The sequence below is a fragment of the Protopterus annectens genome, chromosome 9.part0 (genome assembly GCF_019279795.1).
Source record: "Protopterus annectens isolate FY-2018-M chromosome 9.part0, PAN1.0, whole genome shotgun sequence".
NCBI classification, from domain to species: domain Eukaryota; kingdom Metazoa; phylum Chordata; order Ceratodontiformes; family Protopteridae; genus Protopterus; species Protopterus annectens.
In genome coordinates, this window is record NC_056743.1 from 869968819 (window position 1) to 869990465 (window position 21647).

General features: G+C 44.0%; 1 protein-coding gene across 3 annotated transcripts in view; it reads left to right on the forward strand.

Moving 5' to 3' along the window:
* The window catches only part of B4GALNT1 (beta-1,4-N-acetyl-galactosaminyltransferase 1), a 2012712-nt gene that overhangs the window by 1524731 nt on the left and 466334 nt on the right, over window positions 1-21647 (forward strand). For all 3 annotated transcript variants that reach the window (XM_044083592.1, XM_044083594.1, XM_044083595.1), the window contains exon 9: window positions 15810-15950. In XM_044083592.1, the coding sequence (XP_043939527.1) occupies window positions 15810-15950 (141 nt within the window). The remainder of the gene's footprint in view (window positions 1-15809; window positions 15951-21647) is intronic.

Genomic DNA, 21647 nt, shown 5'->3' on the forward strand with positions numbered 1-21647 from the left:
AGGTCGCAGTAGCTTGTGTGAGGAGCTGGTGATGATATTATTTCTTCAGATTCCTCAGATTCTATCCAAGTGAAAGCATTTATTCATTTATATTATTTACTATTAAATGTTGGCTCTGTGTTTCCTGGTACATATTTGTTTTGGTTGATGTTTTCTTAGTTGGGATTAATGTGATATTCCTTTGTCACTTTGTTTCTTTAACTTTCCTCCCAAATCTCATAGGTCATTATTCTTGTGCTGGGCTGGGAATAATGTGGTCATTTTCTTTTAACTATCATCACAGACTTCGGAGGCGTGCAGAGAGGGTCAAATAAGTATTTACAGGAGCAGTGTCTAAAGTAAGCTAGAAACATTAATGTAATTATTATTTTTTTTTTATTTCCTCACAATCTATCAGGTACATATACAGATGCCTATCTTTTGCGGGAGGATAAAGAAGCATTCAGTTTACGTATGTGTACCTTTAAGAAGGTTTCTAGGGGCTTGCACAAGTGTGTAAATACTGAGCACATGCGAGCTTTACTGCCATTTTGTAGTAAGCTGTAGAGATGTAAGTATGTATGTTTGTGTAGTCTGTCAGCTAATCAATTTGTTTATATTCTGTAATCCTGCTATCCATCCTGATGTGTTTCTTTGTAATAAAGCATATAAACGATCTACCCCACCTGTTCATCTTTAATGGGAAACAAGACGAGCGGCAGTATGTCCGACAGCAAATATGTTTTATTTGTGTTTCATTTTTATACAAGTCTGACTTTAGAAGGGTGCACACTTTTGTGGGAAGGCATGAGGAGGCATGCTGTGTATGTATGTGTATCTGTGTGTGTGTGTGTGTGTGTGTGTGTGTGTGTGTGTGTGTACATATATCAGCAACAACTCTGAAATATATGATTTTGCCCATTTACTCCTTAATTTTCTTCCCAGTTTAACACCAGACAGGGATACACAGAAAGTGACTACTTTTTAAAGGTGGCGTAGGGAGACCAGTACTATTTCCTGATATGATTTATGTATCACCACATGCATTTGTCTTCTATATTTACTGTGCATTGCTCTTTGGTTAACTTTGAACATTAATCTTTGGATACAACTCATTTCCTCCTAAATAAAAAGCTACAACTGAATTTCTTTCCTTATGAATGATTTTTGTTTAGGCCTTCAGTGAATGAAAATGTTAGAGAAAAGCACTAAAATGCACATTGGAGCATTTATAATTCCCATAGCCAGCCTTAGGCATAGGCCAACTAGGCGGCCACCTAGGGCGCCACTCTAGCAGGGGTGCTTTTCCAGTATTTATTTGGTATAGGTAGACCAGGATGGGGGGCACCGAGTAGTGTGGGAAGTGGTGCCTTGGAGCCCTTTTGCCTAGGGCACAGTTGACCTAAGGCCGCTCCTGATAACTCCATGCCTTCTGGGTGCCTAGAGTCCACTAGACCGCCAGCTTAATTTAGTTATGATGGTGTAGGTATGGTCAGTTAAGATGTGTTAAAATAATTCTGGGAAACCATGGCTGAAGAACAAGACTGAATTTATTCCCTTAATAATGATTTTTGCTCAAGCCACCATTGGATGAAAAGGTTGTTTAAAAAAATTTTACACCTCAGGGCATCTAGAACCCTCTCCCCACACATACACTTATTGCAGTTACTTCCACTGTAGTAATTACACTGCAGTCTTGGTGAGTTAAGGTGTGTTAAAAGGATTCAGAGAAAAAGCACAGTTCACAAGTAGAACTGAATTTCTTCCCTTAATCATTATTTTTGTTCAGGCCATCACTGGTTGAAAAAGTTGTTTGAGGTGCATTTTACATTTTTAGAGTGTCTAGAACCCCACCTAAATCAAGTTGTTTCATACTTTATTAACTAGAGCAGCCTTGCCTAGTTAGAGTGTTGAATGAATACAGGAAAAAACTGGAGTAAGACAAACTGAGAAAAAAAGAAGAAAAAAATTAATCTGGGTGGTGTAGGTAGACCAGGATGGAGGCATCAGGTGGTGTGTGTGTGTGTGTGTGTGTGGGGGCATTGTGGAACCCGTTTATCTAGGGCACCAGTTTACCAAAGGCTGGCCTTGATTCTGGCTTCAGGTACTTTCTTCTCCTTTGTGAAAATGAAGAAGCCAGAAACTCTCTTCCTCTGACAGCTGAAGGTTTCCCTTCTCGTTATTTGCTCAGCCAATCATCTTTCACAAGAAGGGAAAGGGAGGGGAGTCTAAGCTTTTAAAAGCTGGCCAGTACTGCGTTACCTTGGCTGGTAACCCAAAATGCTACTGAGACAGTGAGTATACTTCTCAACTGTCCCTGATTTTCAGGGATATCCCAGTTTTTGACTTAAATGTTAGCTCTCTCCCTCTTCATCCCTCCTAAAACTAGTGACTTCAGTAGAAAATGTGGTGAATTATACTTAATAAATAATGACAGTTGTTGGACTTGCACTTCATTTACTTCAGATAATGTGTATTAATTCACATTCTCTTATTCTGTCAATGTCTCAAATTAATAGTACTAATATTTTAAAGTGTCCTGATTCTCCCTCATTATTTCTGGATTTGTCCCCCCGTCTGATGAGATTTGTCCTGGTTCATTTGAGAGCTATGGCAGTGAGGAATTTAAGCAGCTACTGTTACAGGTTAGTAGGACCTACTCAGCTGTACTTTATCATATTTTAAACTTGTGCAACTACGTTGATAGCAGTAACAAATTAACTCCCAGCACAGGTGCCAGGATCCGCCACATAACGCAAGCACTCAGGTCACTCCAAAGCAAGTACAAGTATGACTCCGTCATTGTCCATGCTGGTGTGAATGACCTGAGACGTACCTCCCTGGACTACATGAAAAGAGACATAGAGGAGCTCTCTGACCATGTAGCCCAGGCTAGTATGTCCCTGACCTTGAGTAGCATCTTGCCCTCACCAACAATGATGCCACAGTATAAAGACAAAATGATCAGTTTCAACAACTGGCTAAAGTATTGGTGTCATTCAAAGGGGATCCAGTGTCTGTCAGCCTGGGATGACATGCTCGACAAGCCACGTTGCTTTGCTAGGGATGGCTTGCACCTGTCACCCTTAGGCTTTCGTATACTGGCCAAGGCTCTTGCCACCCCCATAGTGCCTTTTTTAGGCAAGGCTCAAAGGACAAACCCACCTCCATAGACAACCCAAAGATAAAAAAACTAAAGGTAATGCTACTCAGTGCCAGAAGTCTAAACCTCAAGATGCACGCACTCGAGACTCTCCTTAGTTTGGAGAAAATTGATGTCTGTGCAGTAACAGAAACCTGGTTCAAGGCTCCTGAGAGCACCCCAGCACTACCAGGTTATACTTGAGAAAGCCTGGTATGACCAGGCGAAAGCGCTCGTGATTAAATCTGTCTGTGTTTGTCGTTGGAATAAAAATTTTTATATCGGATTTTGTGGAAGACATTTATATTCACTTTAACAGCTAAGCTGCTTTCAATAGTTCGGTTCAGTTGGAACACCATTTTAATTTACAGAATTTTGTTGGAGTTATTGGTGTGCTTACTGCAGGGCTTGGTGGGTCCTTCTCCGGTGTTTTAACTACCAGGTTATAACTCATACCATGCGTTTCTGCCCCAAAACTCGGACCGAAGCACAAAAGGAGGGGGAGTATCTATATTCATCAAAGATACCTACACCTCCAGGTTAGTGGCACTGCACGAAGCATCGGAAAACATCCATGTGCAACTAACAGTGGACAAAATTGCCTTTCAGTTTGTAGCCTGCTACAGAACACCCTCCCTATTACAGGAACCCCACTTGGCATTCCTGAGAACACTGGAGAATATGAAGGTCTCTCCAAACACTATGTTATTGGGTGACTTCAACTACCCAAACATTGACTGGGAAAACTACTCAAGCCCAAACACCCTCGCCCAACGGTTCCTTGAATTTATAAACTCTAACACAATGGAACAACTGGTCACCACTCCCACAAGAGGGAACAACATATTGGACCTGGTCATCACCAACATGGGGACTCTATGTTCCACACCAGAGGTAAACCCCTCATTGGTAAGATCAGACCATAAACAAATTTCCCTGGACATCCATATCCCGTTCCCACCCACACCCAAGGAAATCACTGTAAAGAATTTCTCCAAAGCCAACTTTGCACTTCTCAAGACTGAGGTGGAATCCTTCAAAGCCCCTGGGCCAGAGGATAATACAGCCCAATCCACAAAATCCTTTACAAATGTATTCTATGAGCACCTGCAGGAATGCATGGATCGTGCTATCCCAAATAACACCAAGACTTAGACCTCCAAAAACAGGAGACCGGTCTGGTGGACCCCAGCCATAAATAAGCTATACAACAGAAGGAGGAAGCTACTACATGACAGAGCAAAATCCCAAAAAGGGAAGGCATCTCTGATCAGTATTAGCAAGAAACTTCGATCCCTCATAAAATCATCAAAGGCCAGTTTCGAAAGAAAAATTGCCCTAGACACTAAAGATAATCACAAGGCCTTCTTTAGTTATGTCAGAAACATGGGTGGAAACTCCCAGATATGTTCTGAATTGTTGCATAACGGTACAAAATATACCGAACCTACAGACATAGCCAACATCCTGGCAGACAGATTCAGCGCAAACTTCTCCCCCCCTTCCCCCCCAAAGGAGCAAACGCCTATCCCAACTGAATGTAACCTCCCTGACATCACAGATGCACAGGTGAAAGCTGCCCTCTCCAAAGCAAAAAACACAGCATCTATGGGACCGGACGGTGTCCCAGGCTGTGTCTTACACGAGCTCCAAGAAGAACTGAACCCTCACATTAAGTCACTGTTCAAACTTAGCCTTACTACAGGATATGTACCCAAAGAATGGCGTACAGCTACAGTGGTCCCACTCCACTAAGGTGGTGCCACAACGGACCCCGAAGACTATCGCCCCATAAGCCTGACTAGTCTGGTCTGTAAAGCTATGGAGCGTATTATCATGGAACTCATAAACAAAGACATTGGGAGCCTCCAGACACTGGACCCTACCCAATTCAGCTTTGTTAAGGGCAGATCTTGCCTCTTAAACCTAGTTGATTTCTTTGAAACAGTTACCAAAGCCATAGATGAGGGCAAGGTAGTCCACACAGCCTACCTGGACCTCACAAAAGCCTTCGACACAATACCCCACTCGGGCATCATAAATAAGCTTACCAGCTTAAATATCAACCCCTATATCACAAGATGGGTTGCAAACTGGCTCAGAGATAGAACCCACATGGTCAGAATCGCAGGTGCCATGTCCGAATCCAAATCAGTTACAAGTGGCGTCCCACAGGGCTCAGTTCTGGGACCTCTCTTGTTCAGTATATACTTCTCTGAGGTTCAGGCTAACACGAGGGGATTGTGGCTGACAAAGTTCGCAGATGACTGCAAACTGGGGGCCATAATCGAATCTCCACCTGACACAAGCATCCTCCAAAAGGGTCTCACAGAGACGGATGCTTGGTGCCAGAACCACGGCCTCAGGCTAAATGCTAAAATGTGCATAGTCATCCCCTTTGGGAAAAACAAGGTGCCCACAAATTACCACATAGGTGGTAATCCATTAAGTACGGAAGAAGTAATTAGAGATTTGGGGACCAATGTAGATAGTAATCTCTCCTTTGATAATCATGTTGCCAAAGTGGTTAGAAAGACCTTCTGTATAGCCCACCTTATCACGAAAGGGTTCGCATCTAGATCAAGAGAGGTCATTGTGCTTCTCTACTCGTCACTCATCAGACCCATAATTGAATACAATGCCCCTTTTGGGATGTACCTTACCCGACACCTGCAGCAACTGGAGATACCCCAAAAGTACCTCACCAAGAGGATCATGGGCTACAAACAGATGTCCTATGCAGCTCAAATAAAGAAACTCCAACTCTACTCAGTTGCTTACCGCCTACTCCGAGGCGATCTATGCCTGACGTACAAAGCCATGTCAAACCCAGAATTAATGGACATGCTCCACCTCAAAAAATCCAAGTCCCTTAGAGCTACATGCTCCAGGGACCTAAACCTCAGCACAAAAATAAATAGGACATGCTGGAGGGACAGATTCATTTCCCAGAGGCTCCCCTCACTCTGGAATAGAATTCCAATTCATGTTAGACATAGCCCCTCGCTGACCCTCTTCAAGCGTGGATGGGAAATCGCAAATTCACCCCTGGGATCTCTCCTGTGTCCCTGCTAGACAGAGGCACAGTAAACTAATCTTAAAAGGGTACCTTCTGTGACCTACTTTACAGAGGCACAGTAGGCTAATCTAATAGGGAGGCGGAAGCCAAATACACTCTGGCTAGGCTTATAAATGCCCTAGGGCGGATAGCCTAGTATCTACCTATGAACCTATGACCCTTCTAAGAAGTACTTTGAGCATGTATCGTAAGTGCCAGTTTTTATACTGTAATGGTGTTGTCGTGCCTGTGGAAGCCAAATCTGTTTTTACTGAAAAGTAGTACCTTAACTTTTAATACATTACAGACATCATATCACCAAGTCTTCCCAAAATAAAAATTAGTTATGACAACTTAGAATATTATAAACACATTGGTATGACACCAAACATCACAAGATAAGAGTAAAAAAATTCATGTTCATTTTCACTTTTTGGTTGCAGTGTTTTTTTTTTATGTTTGGCATATAGAATATATGCAGTGATCTCTCTAACATTCATTGGAAGCATTCGTTTGTCTCCTCTCCCAGATTGTTTTACTAACATCTGTACAAAATGCTTTATTAAAGGAGTACCACACCCACAGACTCAAAAAACATGTTTAAAACATCATGGCATGATGTTTCCTATACTTTAACAGCACTCTGGAATTACTTACAGGATTTTAAATATTTTTATATGTAATTCCAGACTCTGACCGCCTGTAGGCTGGCATATTGACATGGTTTGGATAAATCAGGTTGCCATCCAGTATCCCAGAAATCATTGTTTGGCTCAAAAGTGTTGCATCATGCGGGCCTCCGTTTGCCTAAAGTTCCTGTCATTTCATAGATGTTGCATGCGTACAAAGTACTGAGTAAAATAGAACAGTGTAAGTAACATTCCCTGCTGCTGGATGACTACTTAAAACAGAAACAGTGCAAATGCCACAGAACACACTCAAAGTGCTGTTTACTGCTGCCTTTTTTTCTAATTTAGTTTAAATGGCACTAATTTGTGAGACAATGAATTCCAGTCCATTTACTTCTCCCCTCTCCCATAACACTTAGCTTCCCTAGCTGTCAAAATCCTGAGGGTAATTTGACCTGGTAATTCCATTGATTGGCAGATCTCAGCAGGGTGCTTGACTCATGTAATTTAATCTTTGCTGTAGCATTTCCTTTGTTAGAGGGGACATTTTTTTGCTGCACTATAGCCATGGCCTTACTTGACTGCAATCACATCCAGTAAGGTCTTGCACCAAGGAGGCTAAAGAATAAAACATTTATACTATTAACCAGTTTAAATCTTTATTAATTTAAGTGTTAAGGTATCACTTCATGCTTTCACCTTGTTAAAAATTGAGATTTACTGTGCAAAGTGTGTTGGTATGCTGTGTTTGCCTTCATGTTTTCACTCCACTGGTTGGTTTGCAAAAAAAAAAAACTTTTGCAGTGTCCCTGGACTTGTCTTTGTATATACAAACCACATTGCTGTATTTCCCCTTCCTTTTTCTTGTGTCCAGAAGTCACTTATAACAAAGTAAATTTTTTATTGATTTTTTTTAAATAAAGGACATCAAGGTTAACTTACCTTGAATCAGATAATGGATGCCACTGCAAAGAATCACTGTTGAAATATTTATGCATGGACAAAATCCCTTACTAAATCTATTTGCCAGCCTCCAGTTCAATTGGTGCTATGGCTTTAATATACTGGTGTGTTTGCTCATGCCTTCCAAATATCTCCACCATTACATACCAGTTTGCAGTGTAGTAACCACCCGACATGCCCATACACCTTTAGCCATCAATATGCAGCTACTCCTCTTCATGTGAGTATGTGAATTAATTTTCAGACTTAAGATGTGGAAGCTGCACTGAATAATTCTAGGTGCTTGTTCAGGTTTCACATGGTGCTTGCTTAGAGCTACTCTCATGTTAAGCCACTATGAATATGTTGCACTGCCACCTCTGATACCAGGGTAATGTTTTAATCTTTTTATTCCCGCACTGCACACTAGCAGTATCTGGTGCAAATACAACAGAGATGTATGCAAGCGATACACCACCTAAGCATCATTTGCCGTGCAGAATGTACAAGTATGCATACCAAATTTCTGTGTTTCCAAACATCGATGTTACTACACTACTACTGAATAAAATGAACAGCACTCAGGGTGGGGGAAGGACAAGGGAGCCATGACATCACAGAATGGGTGAGTCTTATTATTTTAGTTAGAATCAGATGACGGCTGTGGTGATGTCACTTTGGGGGAGGGAACTGATTAAAAAAAAAAAAAAGTACCTGCACTGCCTGGCCTCGATGATGTCAGTAATTGGGCGACTCCAGCAAGCTTTATTCAAACGTGAGAGAATCATTTTGTAAGTGAAACCATCACAGTATGAGAAGGTAGGCTTCTGTTACAGAAGTAAGGGGAATTATAAAAATTGTAAATACTTTATTGTTGTTGCTTTACAAAGGACAATGTAAATAGGGAGGGAAAACGCCGTGAAGTTGAGGAATACATTAGAGAAACCTGTTGTACTCCTTTAAGCACAGATCTGTATTTCCCGTCTTCTAACCCTGCATTTCTATATCAACAGGACAGCTGCTGCTTAGTTTGTTTAGAATTTTGTTGATTCTCTGCATGGTGTTTGGTAAAGCTACTGAAGATTCCTTTACCAAAAGAGGACCAAAAAGTATTACAAAAATGTCTGTCAAGAGTTTAGCTTTATTTAGCAACATAATATGCTTATAGCACATACCACCTAACTTTAGATGTTAAGTTGTCAATCTCGCCTTCATTCTTGCTGGATGGGTCCGGAGCCGATCCTCGGCTCCGACTCGGCACTTGCTTAGCTTGAGAACTCCTTTTACCAGCTCGAGGCAACCCTATATCCCATGATGCAAGGCGGGACTACCTCAGATCTCGTTTGCTGCTTTGCGAAGAGGTCTCCTTTTTGCCAGCTGAGGTAAGTTTGAGTTTTTCAAACAGCTTTAGTCAGGGTTTATCTTCCCCATTTCCTTTTTTATAGAGTGTAGTGTTCATACTATCCACCCTATTCCCTAGATAGTTTAAAAAAGTTTGAAAAAGTTTAAAAATTTTTCAGTTAGGCCTGAGCCTCCCTTATTGATCCCTATCTGTGTGACTGTGTTTGTGGGATTAATTGTGTGACTGTTTTTAGGGTGTGTGTGAGTATTTTTTGTCACTCTTTTCTTGGACAATGTCTAAGGAGGTAAAGGTCTCGGGCTTCAAGAAGTGTGACTCGTGCTGTCAGAAAATGTCTCTGACAGACGGTCACACTTCTTGTGTTTACTGCCTGGGGCCTTTACACCTGCAGGACTCCTGTGCTTTGTGTCACTCTTTTAGCCAGCGAGTCCTGCAGGAAAGGAGAAATAAATTAATCCTCCGTGGCTTATTAAAGCCGGACGGTTCACCCTCTAAACCTGGGGTCCAGTAAACCTTCCAAGTCATCTAAGGGTCAGGCTACAGCTTCCAAGCCTTCCCCGGTGGCTCCGACTCCTTCGGAGCCGAGATCGGCTCCGGCCGGAGCCGATCTTTCTTCTTCTCAGGTGGTGTCAGCTCCGATCGGTTCCGACACCCAATCTACTGTTGCCTTGTCGGCTCCGGCTGGAGCCGACATATTATCCAGTAGCGGAGCCGAGAAACCTTCGGCTTCATCTGGAACCCAGGGGACGTCGGCTCCGATGACTTTGTCCAGGAAGAGATCTCGGTCCCCTTCTTTGGAATCTATCCACTCGGCTCCGAGATCTCCTCTTTTGTCGGAGCGGAGTCATCGGAGCCGATCTTCGAGATCGTCCAGGCTGTCTGATCACGATTTAGAGAGGGTGGTAAGCAGGCTGTTGAAGTCGCAGGCACTGGCCCAAATGCTCCATAGCCCGTCTCAGCAGACTTCGGCTATTGCTTCACCCCTTGAACTTCCTCCTCCGACTCCCCACCAGAGTTCGGAGCCGGAGCTTCTCGGGACAGCGACTGTGTCGGCGCCAGAGCCGATACATCCTTTTTCGGCTCCGTCGTCCTCGGCTCCGATCTCCTCCTTGAGACCTTCCTTGGAGGGATCCGGTCGTCGAGTTTCCCTTGTCGGCTCCGAGGGGGCTAGTGGCATCGGACCCTTGTCCGACCCCGCCTCCTCTCGGGCTTCGCTTTGGTAAGCTCGGCACCGACATCGCCTCGGAGCCTTCCCTCTCAGTGGAGCCGGAATTCCTATTTCCTCGAACGGGAATGTTCCGCCTCCCGGGAGGGAGCCTTTGAGGTGATGAGGAGTGTCCTGGCTCCTGAGCCAGGTCAACGGTCCATCCCTCTAGCTCCTCCCTCTTCGGTGCCTGTAGACGCCTCTTGCCAGCCTCTTGCTCTCAGGCCCAGGGATCCATCGCCCCAGGTTTCCCCATTGGGAATATCTTCCTCTTCCAAGGGTTCTCCTGATCCTGCAGGGGAACCCCCTCGGAAGAGGACGTGTAAGAGGAAACACACAGACTCCCCTGAGTCTACTACATCTGATACCGACTTAGATGAGTCGGAGGGTTCCCCACGATCTCCCTCTGAGGATGTCTCCTTCTCAGACATCCTTGAGCTCCTCAAACAGAGGGGGAATTGGCCCTCCATTGACCCTCCGAGGATGAGTCGGTATACCTGGAGGCTTTTGGATCCCGACCCTCCACCTCCTGGGTGTCTCCGCCTTTCGACCCACTTATGCAGGTAGTGGCTCGGAAGGCGTGGGCAGCTCCAGATTCTGTGGAACCTGTCCCCAGGAGACCATCCAAATTTATTACGGCCCCTACGGACAAGCAGTTTCTTTCCAAGGGCGTCTCTGTGGATGCTATGGTGGTGGCGGCCACTAAGAAGGAACTTGCGGATCCTTCAGTACCTGTCCATCCTCCTAACAAAGATTCTAGGACCATGGACAGGTATGGAAAGTGGATGTTTTCTTCAGCGACCTTTGCTATGCGTTCGCTGAACTACCTTTGTCACTTCACCAGGCTTCAAAGAGATATTCTCAAGGAACTAGGTGAAGTAGTCCAGGATCCTTCTGCTGCTGGGGCTGAAGAAACGATTGCCTCACAGCTAGCAATCCTGAATTCCTTAACCAACTCCTCCATGCGGCTCATATCCTATGCAGCCGATGGAGCGAGCAGGGCCGCAGGCACAGGAGTGGCTCTTAGACGTCAAGCCTGGATGCGGCTTTGTAATTTTGCGGACCCCTTTAAGGCGTCCTTCACCAATACCCCCTTTGACAGTTCGGCTTTGTTCGGACCTCAGGTGAAGGAAACCTTGACCAGGTGTGAGCAGGACAGTAAAACTCTTTCTGCCGTTGGAGTCCATTTTTCCACCCCTTCTAGACCCTATCCCAAGGGTCAGAAGGGAGGGAAGATGTGGTTCCGCAAAGCCCAAGGAGCTACACCGGACACACGTGATCAGTTTACCCCCAGAGGCAGAGGGGGTAACAATAATAGACGCCGCCCTAGAGGCAGGGGGGGTCCTCAGAACCAGGGCAACAGGGAGTCTCTTCCTGAGAAGCTCTTTCAGCACCCCTGAGGTGTTGCCCGACTGTCCACCCTTGGAGGCAGTCGGGGGAAGGATTTCGCTGTACCCAGTAGCCTGGCATTCCCTTTCACAAGATATGTGGGTACAGTCGATCATATCCGAGGGTTACAAAATCCCTTCGAAAGGTATCCTGACTCAACAATCCCTTCCAGACATCTCACCCGGTCAAAGGGATTTGGCAGAACAGGAGGTTTTAAAGCTCCTAGAAAAGAGCCGCCCAGACTGTTCCGCAGACCAAGTAGGATCCGCATCTACTCAAGATTCTTTTTGGTCCCCAAAAGGACGGGAGATTGGAGACCGATATTAGACCTGAGCAGTCTAAACAGATTTGTCAAGAAGGCAAGATTCCGGATGGTCACGCTTCAGTCCATTCTGCCCTTTCTGGGCAAGGACAACTGGATGTGCTCTATAGACCTTCAGGACGCGACTATCACATAAAGATTCACAGGCGCTCCAGGAGGTTTCTCCGCTTTCGGCTAGGGACCAGTCATTACCAATTCAGAGCCCTGCCCTTTGGCCTCACTTCAGCCCCCAGAGTGTTTACCAAATGCATGGCAGTGGTCACAGCTCATCTGAGACGTCAAGGATTCCAGGTGTTTCCTTATTTAGATGACTGGCTCCTCTCCGCCACCACCAGGTGTCAGCTTCTTCAGACCAGAGACTACACTCTGCAGCTATGCAGGAGTTTGGGAATTTCAGTGAATTTCGAGAAATTCTCTCTGCGGCCTTGCCAATCTATCACCTTTATAGGCGCAGAATTAAACACCGTCAAAATGTTAGCCAGACTAACAGATCAAAGAATTCTGGACATCCAAAAATACGTTCGGATTTTATTGCAGAGCAGCAAAGTCAAAGCCAAACTGATACTAAAGGTTCTAGGTCTTATGGCTGCGGCCATTGTTCTTCTACCACTGGCTCGCTTTCACATGCTTCTTCTACAGTGGATGTTATTCACTCAGTGGTCGTTCCACAGTCTTCCGATGAGGCACGAAATCTTAGTCACACAATCGTGCAGGACTCATCTGAATTGGTGGATATCTTCCCCTCTTCTTCATCAGGGCCGACCTTTTGTTCCCCCTCCTCTGGTTGCCACAGTTACTACGGATGCCTCTCTGATTGGGTGGGGGGGGCATTATCAGGGCAGGATGGTCCACGGGACGTGGCAACCCATAGAATACCATCTGCACATAAATGTCCTAGAGATGAGAGCGGTGCTTTTAACGTTGCAAGCCCTCAACGACTTTCTTCCCGCGGGGATTATTGCAGTACAAACGGACAACATGTCCGTGGTCTGGTACATCAACAAGCAGGGCGGGACCAGGTCCTATCCTTTGTGTCGAGAAGCTCTCAGACTTTGGCAATGGGCAATCTCCTCTCATCGGTTTCTGATAGCAACGCACATCCCCGGCAGGTCCAACCTCTTGGCGGACAGGCTGAGCAGATCCATTCTCTTGCCTCACGAGTGGTCTCTCAATCAATCTGTAGTGGACCAGATTTTTCTGAAGTGGGGCACACCTTGTTGCGATCTTTTTGCTACACCCCAAAACAACAAGTGCCCCGATTATTTCACCCCCTTTCCCCTACCAGGCCAACCCCTGAGAGACTCTCTAACCCAGGATTGGCCCCGGGGACTTCTGTACGCCTTTTCTCCCTTTCCCTTGATTCCACAAGTCATTCAGAAAGCCACCGTTTTGAGGGCCAAGTTGATTCTCATTGCCCCTTACTGGCCTCGACAAATTTGGTTTCCGTCTCTGCATCGTCACCTCCTGGTGCAGCCCTGGCATCTGGACCCAGTTCCGGATGTCTTGATCCACCAGTCGGGTCAACAGCACCGGGCCATTCATTCTCTCAACCTCACTGCTTGGTTGCTCCACTTCCTTCCCTAGCCAGGCTTCCTATGATCTCTGATCCGGTCAGAGATATCTTAGTGGCTTCTTTAAAGTCGTCCACCAGAACCGTTTATGCTAGCAAGTGGCGACGTTTTTCCATTTGGGCAAATTCCAGAAATATCGATCCCTTTACTGCTCCTGTGCATTCTGTTTTAGATTTCCTGGCTGAGGTTTTTCAGTCAGGATCTTCTTCATCTACAGTAAAAGTTCAAATGGCTGCTATTTCCAAGTATTATGTTGGCTTGCAAGATCATAACATTATGTCTCATAGACTATGCAAGGCCTTTCTGAGAGGAGTGTTTCTCCTAAAGCCGCCAATAAAACATCCTCCTCCACAATGGGATCTAAATTTAATGTTGGCATCCTTAATGTTACCACCCTTCGAACCGTCTGCTTCATGTTCATTGAAATTATTGACCTGGAAAACTATATTTTTACTGGCTGTCACTTCAGCAAGAAGGGTTTCCGAGATTCAAGCTCTCTGCATCCGCTCCTTACTTGGTTTTTCACAAGGACAGGGTATCCTTAAGAACTAACCCGTCCTTTCTCCCCAAAGTTGTTTCTCAAACCAATATTAATCAATCCATCGATCTACCAGTCTTTTTCCCGAACTATTCTGACAGAGCTGAACAAAAGCTTCATTTTTTGGATGTCCATCGTCAGCTTAGGTACTATTTGCATAGAACGAAACAGTTCAGGAAATCGGACCAATTATTTGTCTCCTATGCAGAAAACAGGAAAGGTCTCCCAGTGTCTAAAGTGACCTTATCCAGATGGTTGTCTTCCACCATTTCTTATGTGTATTCACTTAGAGGCAAGCAACTACCTTCTAAACCGAAAGCACACTCAACCAGGAGTCTATCCACTTCTGCAGCCTTTCAGGATAGACTACCCATTGATACCATTTGTGCAGCAGCTACTTGGGCCACTCCTCATACCTTTGTCTCTCATTACAAGTTAGATTTGGCCTCCAGAGACAGGGCCAGTTTTGGTTCCACAGTTCTCAAGAGTCTGTTCCATTGAGCCACCCGGGATACAGGTGCTAGGGACGCGGTCCCATCCAGCAAGAATGAAGGCGAGATTGACAACTTAACATTTAGAAGTTATGTACCTACCATAACGTTCCATGTTAGTTGTCTTCTCGCCTTCTTTCTTGCGTCCCTCCCTCCTTCCCCCTGGCCTGGACAGATCTTGAAGAGTTCCTATCAGGTTGTTTCCTCCTGAGCCTTCATTAGAGGACTCCTTTATTATGAACTTGGTTTCCTAATATATATTAGGTTAGTCCTTAGCAGGGTAGGTTAGCTACCAAACGAGATCTGAGGTAGTCCCGCCTTGCATCATGGGATATAGGGTTGCCTCGAGCTGGTAAAAGGAGTTCTCAAGCTAAGCAAGTGCCGAGTCGGAGCCGAGGATCGGCTCCGGACCCATCCTGCAAGAAAGAAGGCGAGAGAAGACAACTAACATGGAACGTTATGGTAGGTACATAACTTCTAATTAAACATCAAAGAATGGCCTGATACTGACTGTGGAAATGCGTTGCCATTTTTGTGCCAGTTCATCCTTTTTCACAAGATGCATCTGTTCCTTAAACTACCTGCAGTAGATGAAGGTGCCTCTTCTTAATTTGTTGTATGCGTATTTTATAGGTTTCAACTCTTTTTTTCATTAATTTACACCATGAAAGATGGCACTTTTGCAATGAAAATATTAAATTAATAACAGCAATCACTGTGTCTTCTGACTTCTACCCAACATGCCTAGGACAGTGGAAAATTATTAATGTTTTTGGTGGGTGGAGGTGGAGGGGCTGCCTATGGCCCCACTTTTTTTTTTTTTTGGTGGGGTTGTGATCTTGGAAGATCCTTGTCCTGTAATGAGAGTGTGGGGAAGTGTAGGGAAATGCACCAGATTGGACCTGCTTAGGGAAAGGGCACATGCTGAAACGTGGTTGGAAAATTACTCTTTCGATTGTGTGTGCTTTGTGATTGTCGCAGAAAATGTACCGTTGTAATTCAGTCACAGTTAATTAAGCTTTTCTGAAATGCATGCACCTAATGTGTGTTGTGTTTACTTTGAATTCCTTTGCATAGGTAACAAAACTAAGTACTGCAATTTTAAAGTAGAAATAATGTTCCAGTATGTATCAGAAATAATGTTTTAATAAAATATTATATGTAGGGTTTTTTTTTTCTTGCAGGGTTGGTTTGCTGGTCGGAATTTGGCAATCTCTCAAGTCACCACAAAGTACTTCCTGTGGGTAGATGACGATTTCATCTTTACTAATGAAACCAAAATAGAAAAGCTAGTGGATGTCCTGGAGAAAACAACCCTAGATGTTGTAAGTCCTCTAACAGATGTTTCCTATTTGTACTAGTGACTCAACTTTCATTCCACAGCAGTCACAAGATTCATGTGCATATGCTGTGTAAGCATGTACAGCCAAGCATATGACATGTTTGCCACTGTGTACACTAAAAATATTTACTATAGTCACATTCTTTTGTTATTTTTTTTTTCAGAATGCCTGGTTAGCTGAATATAATTTTTGTTTAAACCTGTCATTTGAAGTTATACTATATTAAAAAATGATGCGGTCTAGAAAAGTACACTACTCGTAGTAGTTGGGAGGGGAGTGTTGTTTCTTTCTAGAAATATATAAGCTGGTGACCAGTTCCCAAAACCCTGGATATGCAGGTGCTCGTAACAGTTTTATTTATTTATTTATTTATTTATTTATTTATTTATTTATTTTATTTGCAGTTGGTTTACCAGGATAGTCCACTGGGCCAAGATGAACCCGTTTTCAGTGGAGTTCTGGGGAGAAAAGCTCCAGTAAGAAGGTTACAATAGGTTTTACATTAGATTACAATGTTTACAAGTGAACAAATTAGAGCAAGACATTTCATGTAGTATAACTTGAGAAACCAGGTTACAAGAAGGTTTTAGGTTATATTACAATATTTTCAAGTGATGCAGTTTAAAGCATAATGTTTTAAGTAGTACAGACAGGTGATGAAAGTTTCAGAAGATATAATACTGGTAATGAAAAATTTCTATATAAGTACTGAAAGGTCCTAAATCTTGACTAAGCTTGAAAGTATGACGCATAATACAATTTATAAAAAGTTTGGTTAGAACAAGTAGAGAGAGTATGAGTTAGGAGAGGCAGTAGAGGAAGTTAGCAGAAGGGAGGGAAAAAAGAGTTTGCCAGTTTATGTTATGATGGATAAGAACAGGAGCATTCCCACTGGGATATTAGGTGAGAGTGAAGAGATTTTTTGAAAGTGAAGTGGTTAGAGATGATACGAATGGATGGGGGTAGGGAGCTCCAGAGACGTGCTAGGCCATAGGATAGGAGATTTTTACCTGGTGGGTGAGTAGGTTTATGCAATTCTATTAGATTTTGGTTGTTAGATCTTAGTACTCTGTTGGGTAGGTGCATTTTAAAGACAGAGGAAAGGGATGGACAGAGAAGGGGGTTGAAAATGAGTTTATGTGCTAGAGTCAGTTGAGTGTAGGTGAGATGATTGGAAAGTTCTAGCCATTTTAGTTTGTGGAGAGAAGAACAGTGGTGGCTAGATGATTTGTGGCCAGTAGCGAATTTGGCAATTTTGTTGTAACATGAGGAAAGTTGTGTTTTAAGGGAAGATTGTAGATTAGTTAAGAGTGGGCTTCGTAGAGAAGGGAGGGGGAATTAAAAGTGAAACTGTGATATTTTACTCAAATGTTCAAGGCAGGAAATGAGAAGGTGGATTTCTCAGAGAAACAAAAGCTGTGCTTGTTATTCAACTGCTGTACAAAAGGGAGAATTATTTTAAGGTTTCATACCCACATTATTGGTCTGTCTTTATTATTTTTAGTAACCATATAATCTCCTTACTTGATCATTTTGACAGAAATGGTATTGTGATAAAGTGTGCATTGGCTTGCCAGAAGCATGGGCAGTGATGGCGAACCTGTGACACTCACGTTAAAGGTGACAAGCCACTACGTTTTGGATGACACACCAGCATTCACCAGCACCCAAGTTATCAAAGAAACTGAATGAACAAAATTATAAGAAATATGTGACCCTGCACTTGTCTATTAAAACTCAGCAACAAAAAAGTCATTAATCGATGTTAATCAAATCAAATGCAATGTGTTCCATATTTTTTTCAGTTCAGTTCAAATTTACTGTTAAAAGTAGGTCCATTTTTTTTGGTGCACCGTTTTAAGCCAAATTATCAGTGCGCATATCATTTTCTCTATTGCAAGTCACTGATTTTTCCTTTAATTTTGTAATACATAGCAGCGCACATGATTTGACTGTATTTTTTAAATAAATGAATATGTAAAGAATTTTCTCTTTTGTTCCGGGGGAGGGGGGTGAAATGCCAGCAGAGTCAAGATAGGCATTTTCCAAATTTTTGTCATACTGAGCCCAAAAAGTTTGCCATCACTGGCATAGAGCCTTCATTCCAGCATGGCAACTTAACTGGAAACAAGGCAGGAAAAACTTTATACACAGACAGTTGAATACAAAGCAGCTGAACTGGAAACAAGTCAGGAAAAATGTTAAAAACAGATAGTTGAATACAAATTATTTTCTAACCACAAAGGCACAATCTAGGCAGTGTGTTACTCTGGGTTGTATCTGGTTTTAAGAATCCTTATTTTCTTTCTGTGCACCCCACCCAAACATGTCATTGCCATTGAAGAAAGTTGTGAAACAGTGTAGCATATCTGAATAGCTGTGTGTAATCATCCCAGTGTGCAATGAGGAAGTTGAACAAAGAGAAGCAGCAAGGAGGCTCAAAGCAGCAGAAAGAAAAAAGAAGTTTGTAACACTGACAGTAATGTAGCAGAGAGGCAAAGAAAGACAGGAGTTCAAATATCTTTAGAAAGCTTGTCTTTTCATAGCTTTAGATCTGTCAGTGTGTATGACCTAAACTGGAAGCAAAGCTTGTGCTTGAACCAGGTTCAAAAATGTAAGTACTTGCAGGCAGATGAAACCAGATCCACTGGAGATAGGATAAGTTCTGTCTGGGATTTTAAGCTACTGAGTGGGACAAACCTTGGGAGGAGGGTGCAGTCCTAGGATAAGGAAGGCAGTCAATAAGGGAGTTCCCTGTAGAGGAAAGCTACCTGTCATCCAGACATCAAATTGACATTTGTTTGTCTTTTTATATTGTTCTTGCCCTTGAGACTGCTGAAAGTCAAGCCTTCCCTAGATCATTTGCTCCTTTGTCTGAAAGGGTTGTCATACAGCCAGTCTTGAGTGTGCTTTTTGGTCTCTTAGGCCTGCATCCTAGCAGTAAGAGCATGTTCTTCATCTCACATTGCTGCAGTCATAACCTGTGGGTAGTCCGCTGTCCTCGGTCGGCCCGAATACCAAAGTGTTAGGCTGGCATGGTCGCTCAGATCTGACGTCAGTACGCCGTGGTACTAAAGTGCATGACTGACGCCATATCCTCAGTCTTTCTTGCCGCATGGTCCGAAGCAGAAGCAGCGTTTGCAAGTGCCGTTCGGCGTCCTGAAATTTTCGTATTCTGAGTTTCAGACCGAAGACCAAGTTGGGCTAAGTACCCTGTTGGGGAATATTTTTGTCTTTTCTTGCCTCAGTTAAATCCGGATGTCAGAAAAAGTAAATAATTGTATTTCTTGTGGGAAACAGATACCTCATAGGGATTACCACTCTCTCTGTATTCCTTGCTTGGGGCCTGAGCACGACGTAGTCGGGTGTCGCTTTTGCGCTAAATTTAATAAGCGCACCATTAAACGCAGGTTAGATTGTGCTAGACTTGTCTTCGGTAAGCGGTGTAATTACAATATGCCGTCGGATCCTCCGAAGCGTAAAGAAAAAACGTTAGTCCAAGCAGGATGAGTCGTCCGTTACGGATGCCGGTTCTTTGGAAACTACGGTGGAATCTGTGGATCCTGCCGAGGTTTCAGCTGAATCTCAGGGGGAGCCTTTAATCTTGCAGGATGTGGCCTCTCAGGAGTCGGGTCAGGCTGAGGGGGCCTCTCAGGTCTCTGTAGTCCCTTCTTTGCATAAGGTGGTTAGGCCTTCCACTTCTGTCTCTAAAGCACCTTCCAAGGTCAGGCCTGGTTTGTCTTCCACTGGTGTCAGCCCTAGTTCTGTACCTAAAAAGCATATGCTGAAGATGGCAGAGGATTTGATTACTTTAATCAGGGGTTCTATGCCCCCCCCCCCGGATAAGAGGCCTAGGGTGGAGCCAGAGGTGGACAGAGTGGAAGGATTGGAGCATTCCTCAGATTACTCTGAGTCTTCGGCTGAGGACATTCAGGATTTTCCTCCTTATTCTGATTCTGATGCAGAGGATTCTTGTCCTTCTGCTTCCCCTCCAGAGGATTTTTCTTTTTCTGAAACCCTGCATTCCATGAGGGAGCATTTTAAGTGGGAAGGTCAAGATTTCTCAGATTCTCGAAAGAGGCTTAGGGAATTTTTGTTCTTACCACAGCATAGGCCCTTGGCTATTCCCCCTGTTTTGGATGTTGTACAGGATGTTTTCTCTGAAGCTTCCCTTAATCCTGATTCTTTACCTCCTGCCCCTGTTAAACCAGACAGGTATTACAGAGTGCCACAGGCCCATAAATATTTGTATAAGTGCCCTAGAGCTGACCCGGAGACTATTAGCCAGGGACCTAAGGGTGTCAGGGCTTCTATTGTAAAGAATCCAGTTCCTCTGGATAAAGATTCTAGAGCTTTGGATAGGTGGGGTAAAAAGGTGTATACGTCTTCCACTCTAGCGATGAGGGCTTTGAATTGCCAGTTTCATATGCTGAAGTACCAGAATTTTCTCTTAAGTCAGTTAAAATCTAAGGTAGATGCTTTGGCAGAGGGTATTGAGTGTAAAGAATTGCAAGATTTAGTTCACGCCTCTGATCAGGTGGGTAAGCATTCTTTGCAGTGTGGTTTTGATGCTCTTCAGGCTTCCTCCAGGGTGGCTGCCACTGGATCAGTTATTCGTAGGCACGCCTGGCTTAAGGATCAGAATTTGTCAGAGCATGTTAAAGCTCGAATTTTGGATGCTCCCCTTCAATCTGAAGTTCTGTTTGGTTCTCCGGTGGAGTCAGTTTTGAAGAAAATGGAAGACAAAGCTAAGTCCATGCAGACAGTTAAGGAATTTTTACAGGTGCAGCCCCTAAGTTTAGCAGAAATTGGCCTGCTAAGGGATGGGCTTATCCTTCTTCTGATTTACAGTCTAGGGGCAGATCTAGACGTGGTAGGGGCAGAGCTCATGCTCAGGGTTCTTTCAGACCGAGGACGTGGAGTTCCCCTGCACAATCTTCAGGTGAGGGCAGGGGTCAGCCTTTTCGTAAACAGACCCAATGACCTGTATCTTCAGCTGCCAGATCCCTCCTGTCTGGCAGCTCCTCTGGGAGGAAAGTTGGCACTTTTCAGGCAAAATTGGCTTTTAGTCACCCAGGACAAATGGGTGTTGGACATTATAGATCGAGGCTACAAGTTTTATTTTCACACCTTGCCTCCTTTCAAAGGCATGCCAGACGTTCCTCCTCAGCAAAAGGTGGAGGCTTACAAACAGATTTCTTTACTTCTAAAAATGGGGGCTATCCAGGAGGTCCCTCCGTCAGAAGTGGGCCTAGGATTTTATTCTCGCCTGTTTCTTGTACCAAAGAAAGGAAACACTTGGAGGCCAATTCTGGATTTGTCTATTCTCAACACATACCTGGACATTCCAAAATTCAAGATGTTAACTTTGCAACAACTTCTGCCTCTGCTAGGCAAAGATCACTGGATGGTAACTCTGGATCTCAAAGAGGCTTATCTTCACATTCCTATCAGGCCCAGCTGCAGGAGGTTCCTGCGTTTTCGGGCTGGGACTTTACATTATCAGTTCTCTGCATTGCCCTTTGGCTTATCTACTGCGCCCAGGGTGTTCACAAAGGTCCTGGCTCCAGTGATAGCCTTCTTAAGGTTAAGGGGAATACACATTTATCCTTATTTGGACGATTGCCTGATTCTTGCTCAAGACAAAGTCAAGTTACTTCACCATCTACGGTATGTTAT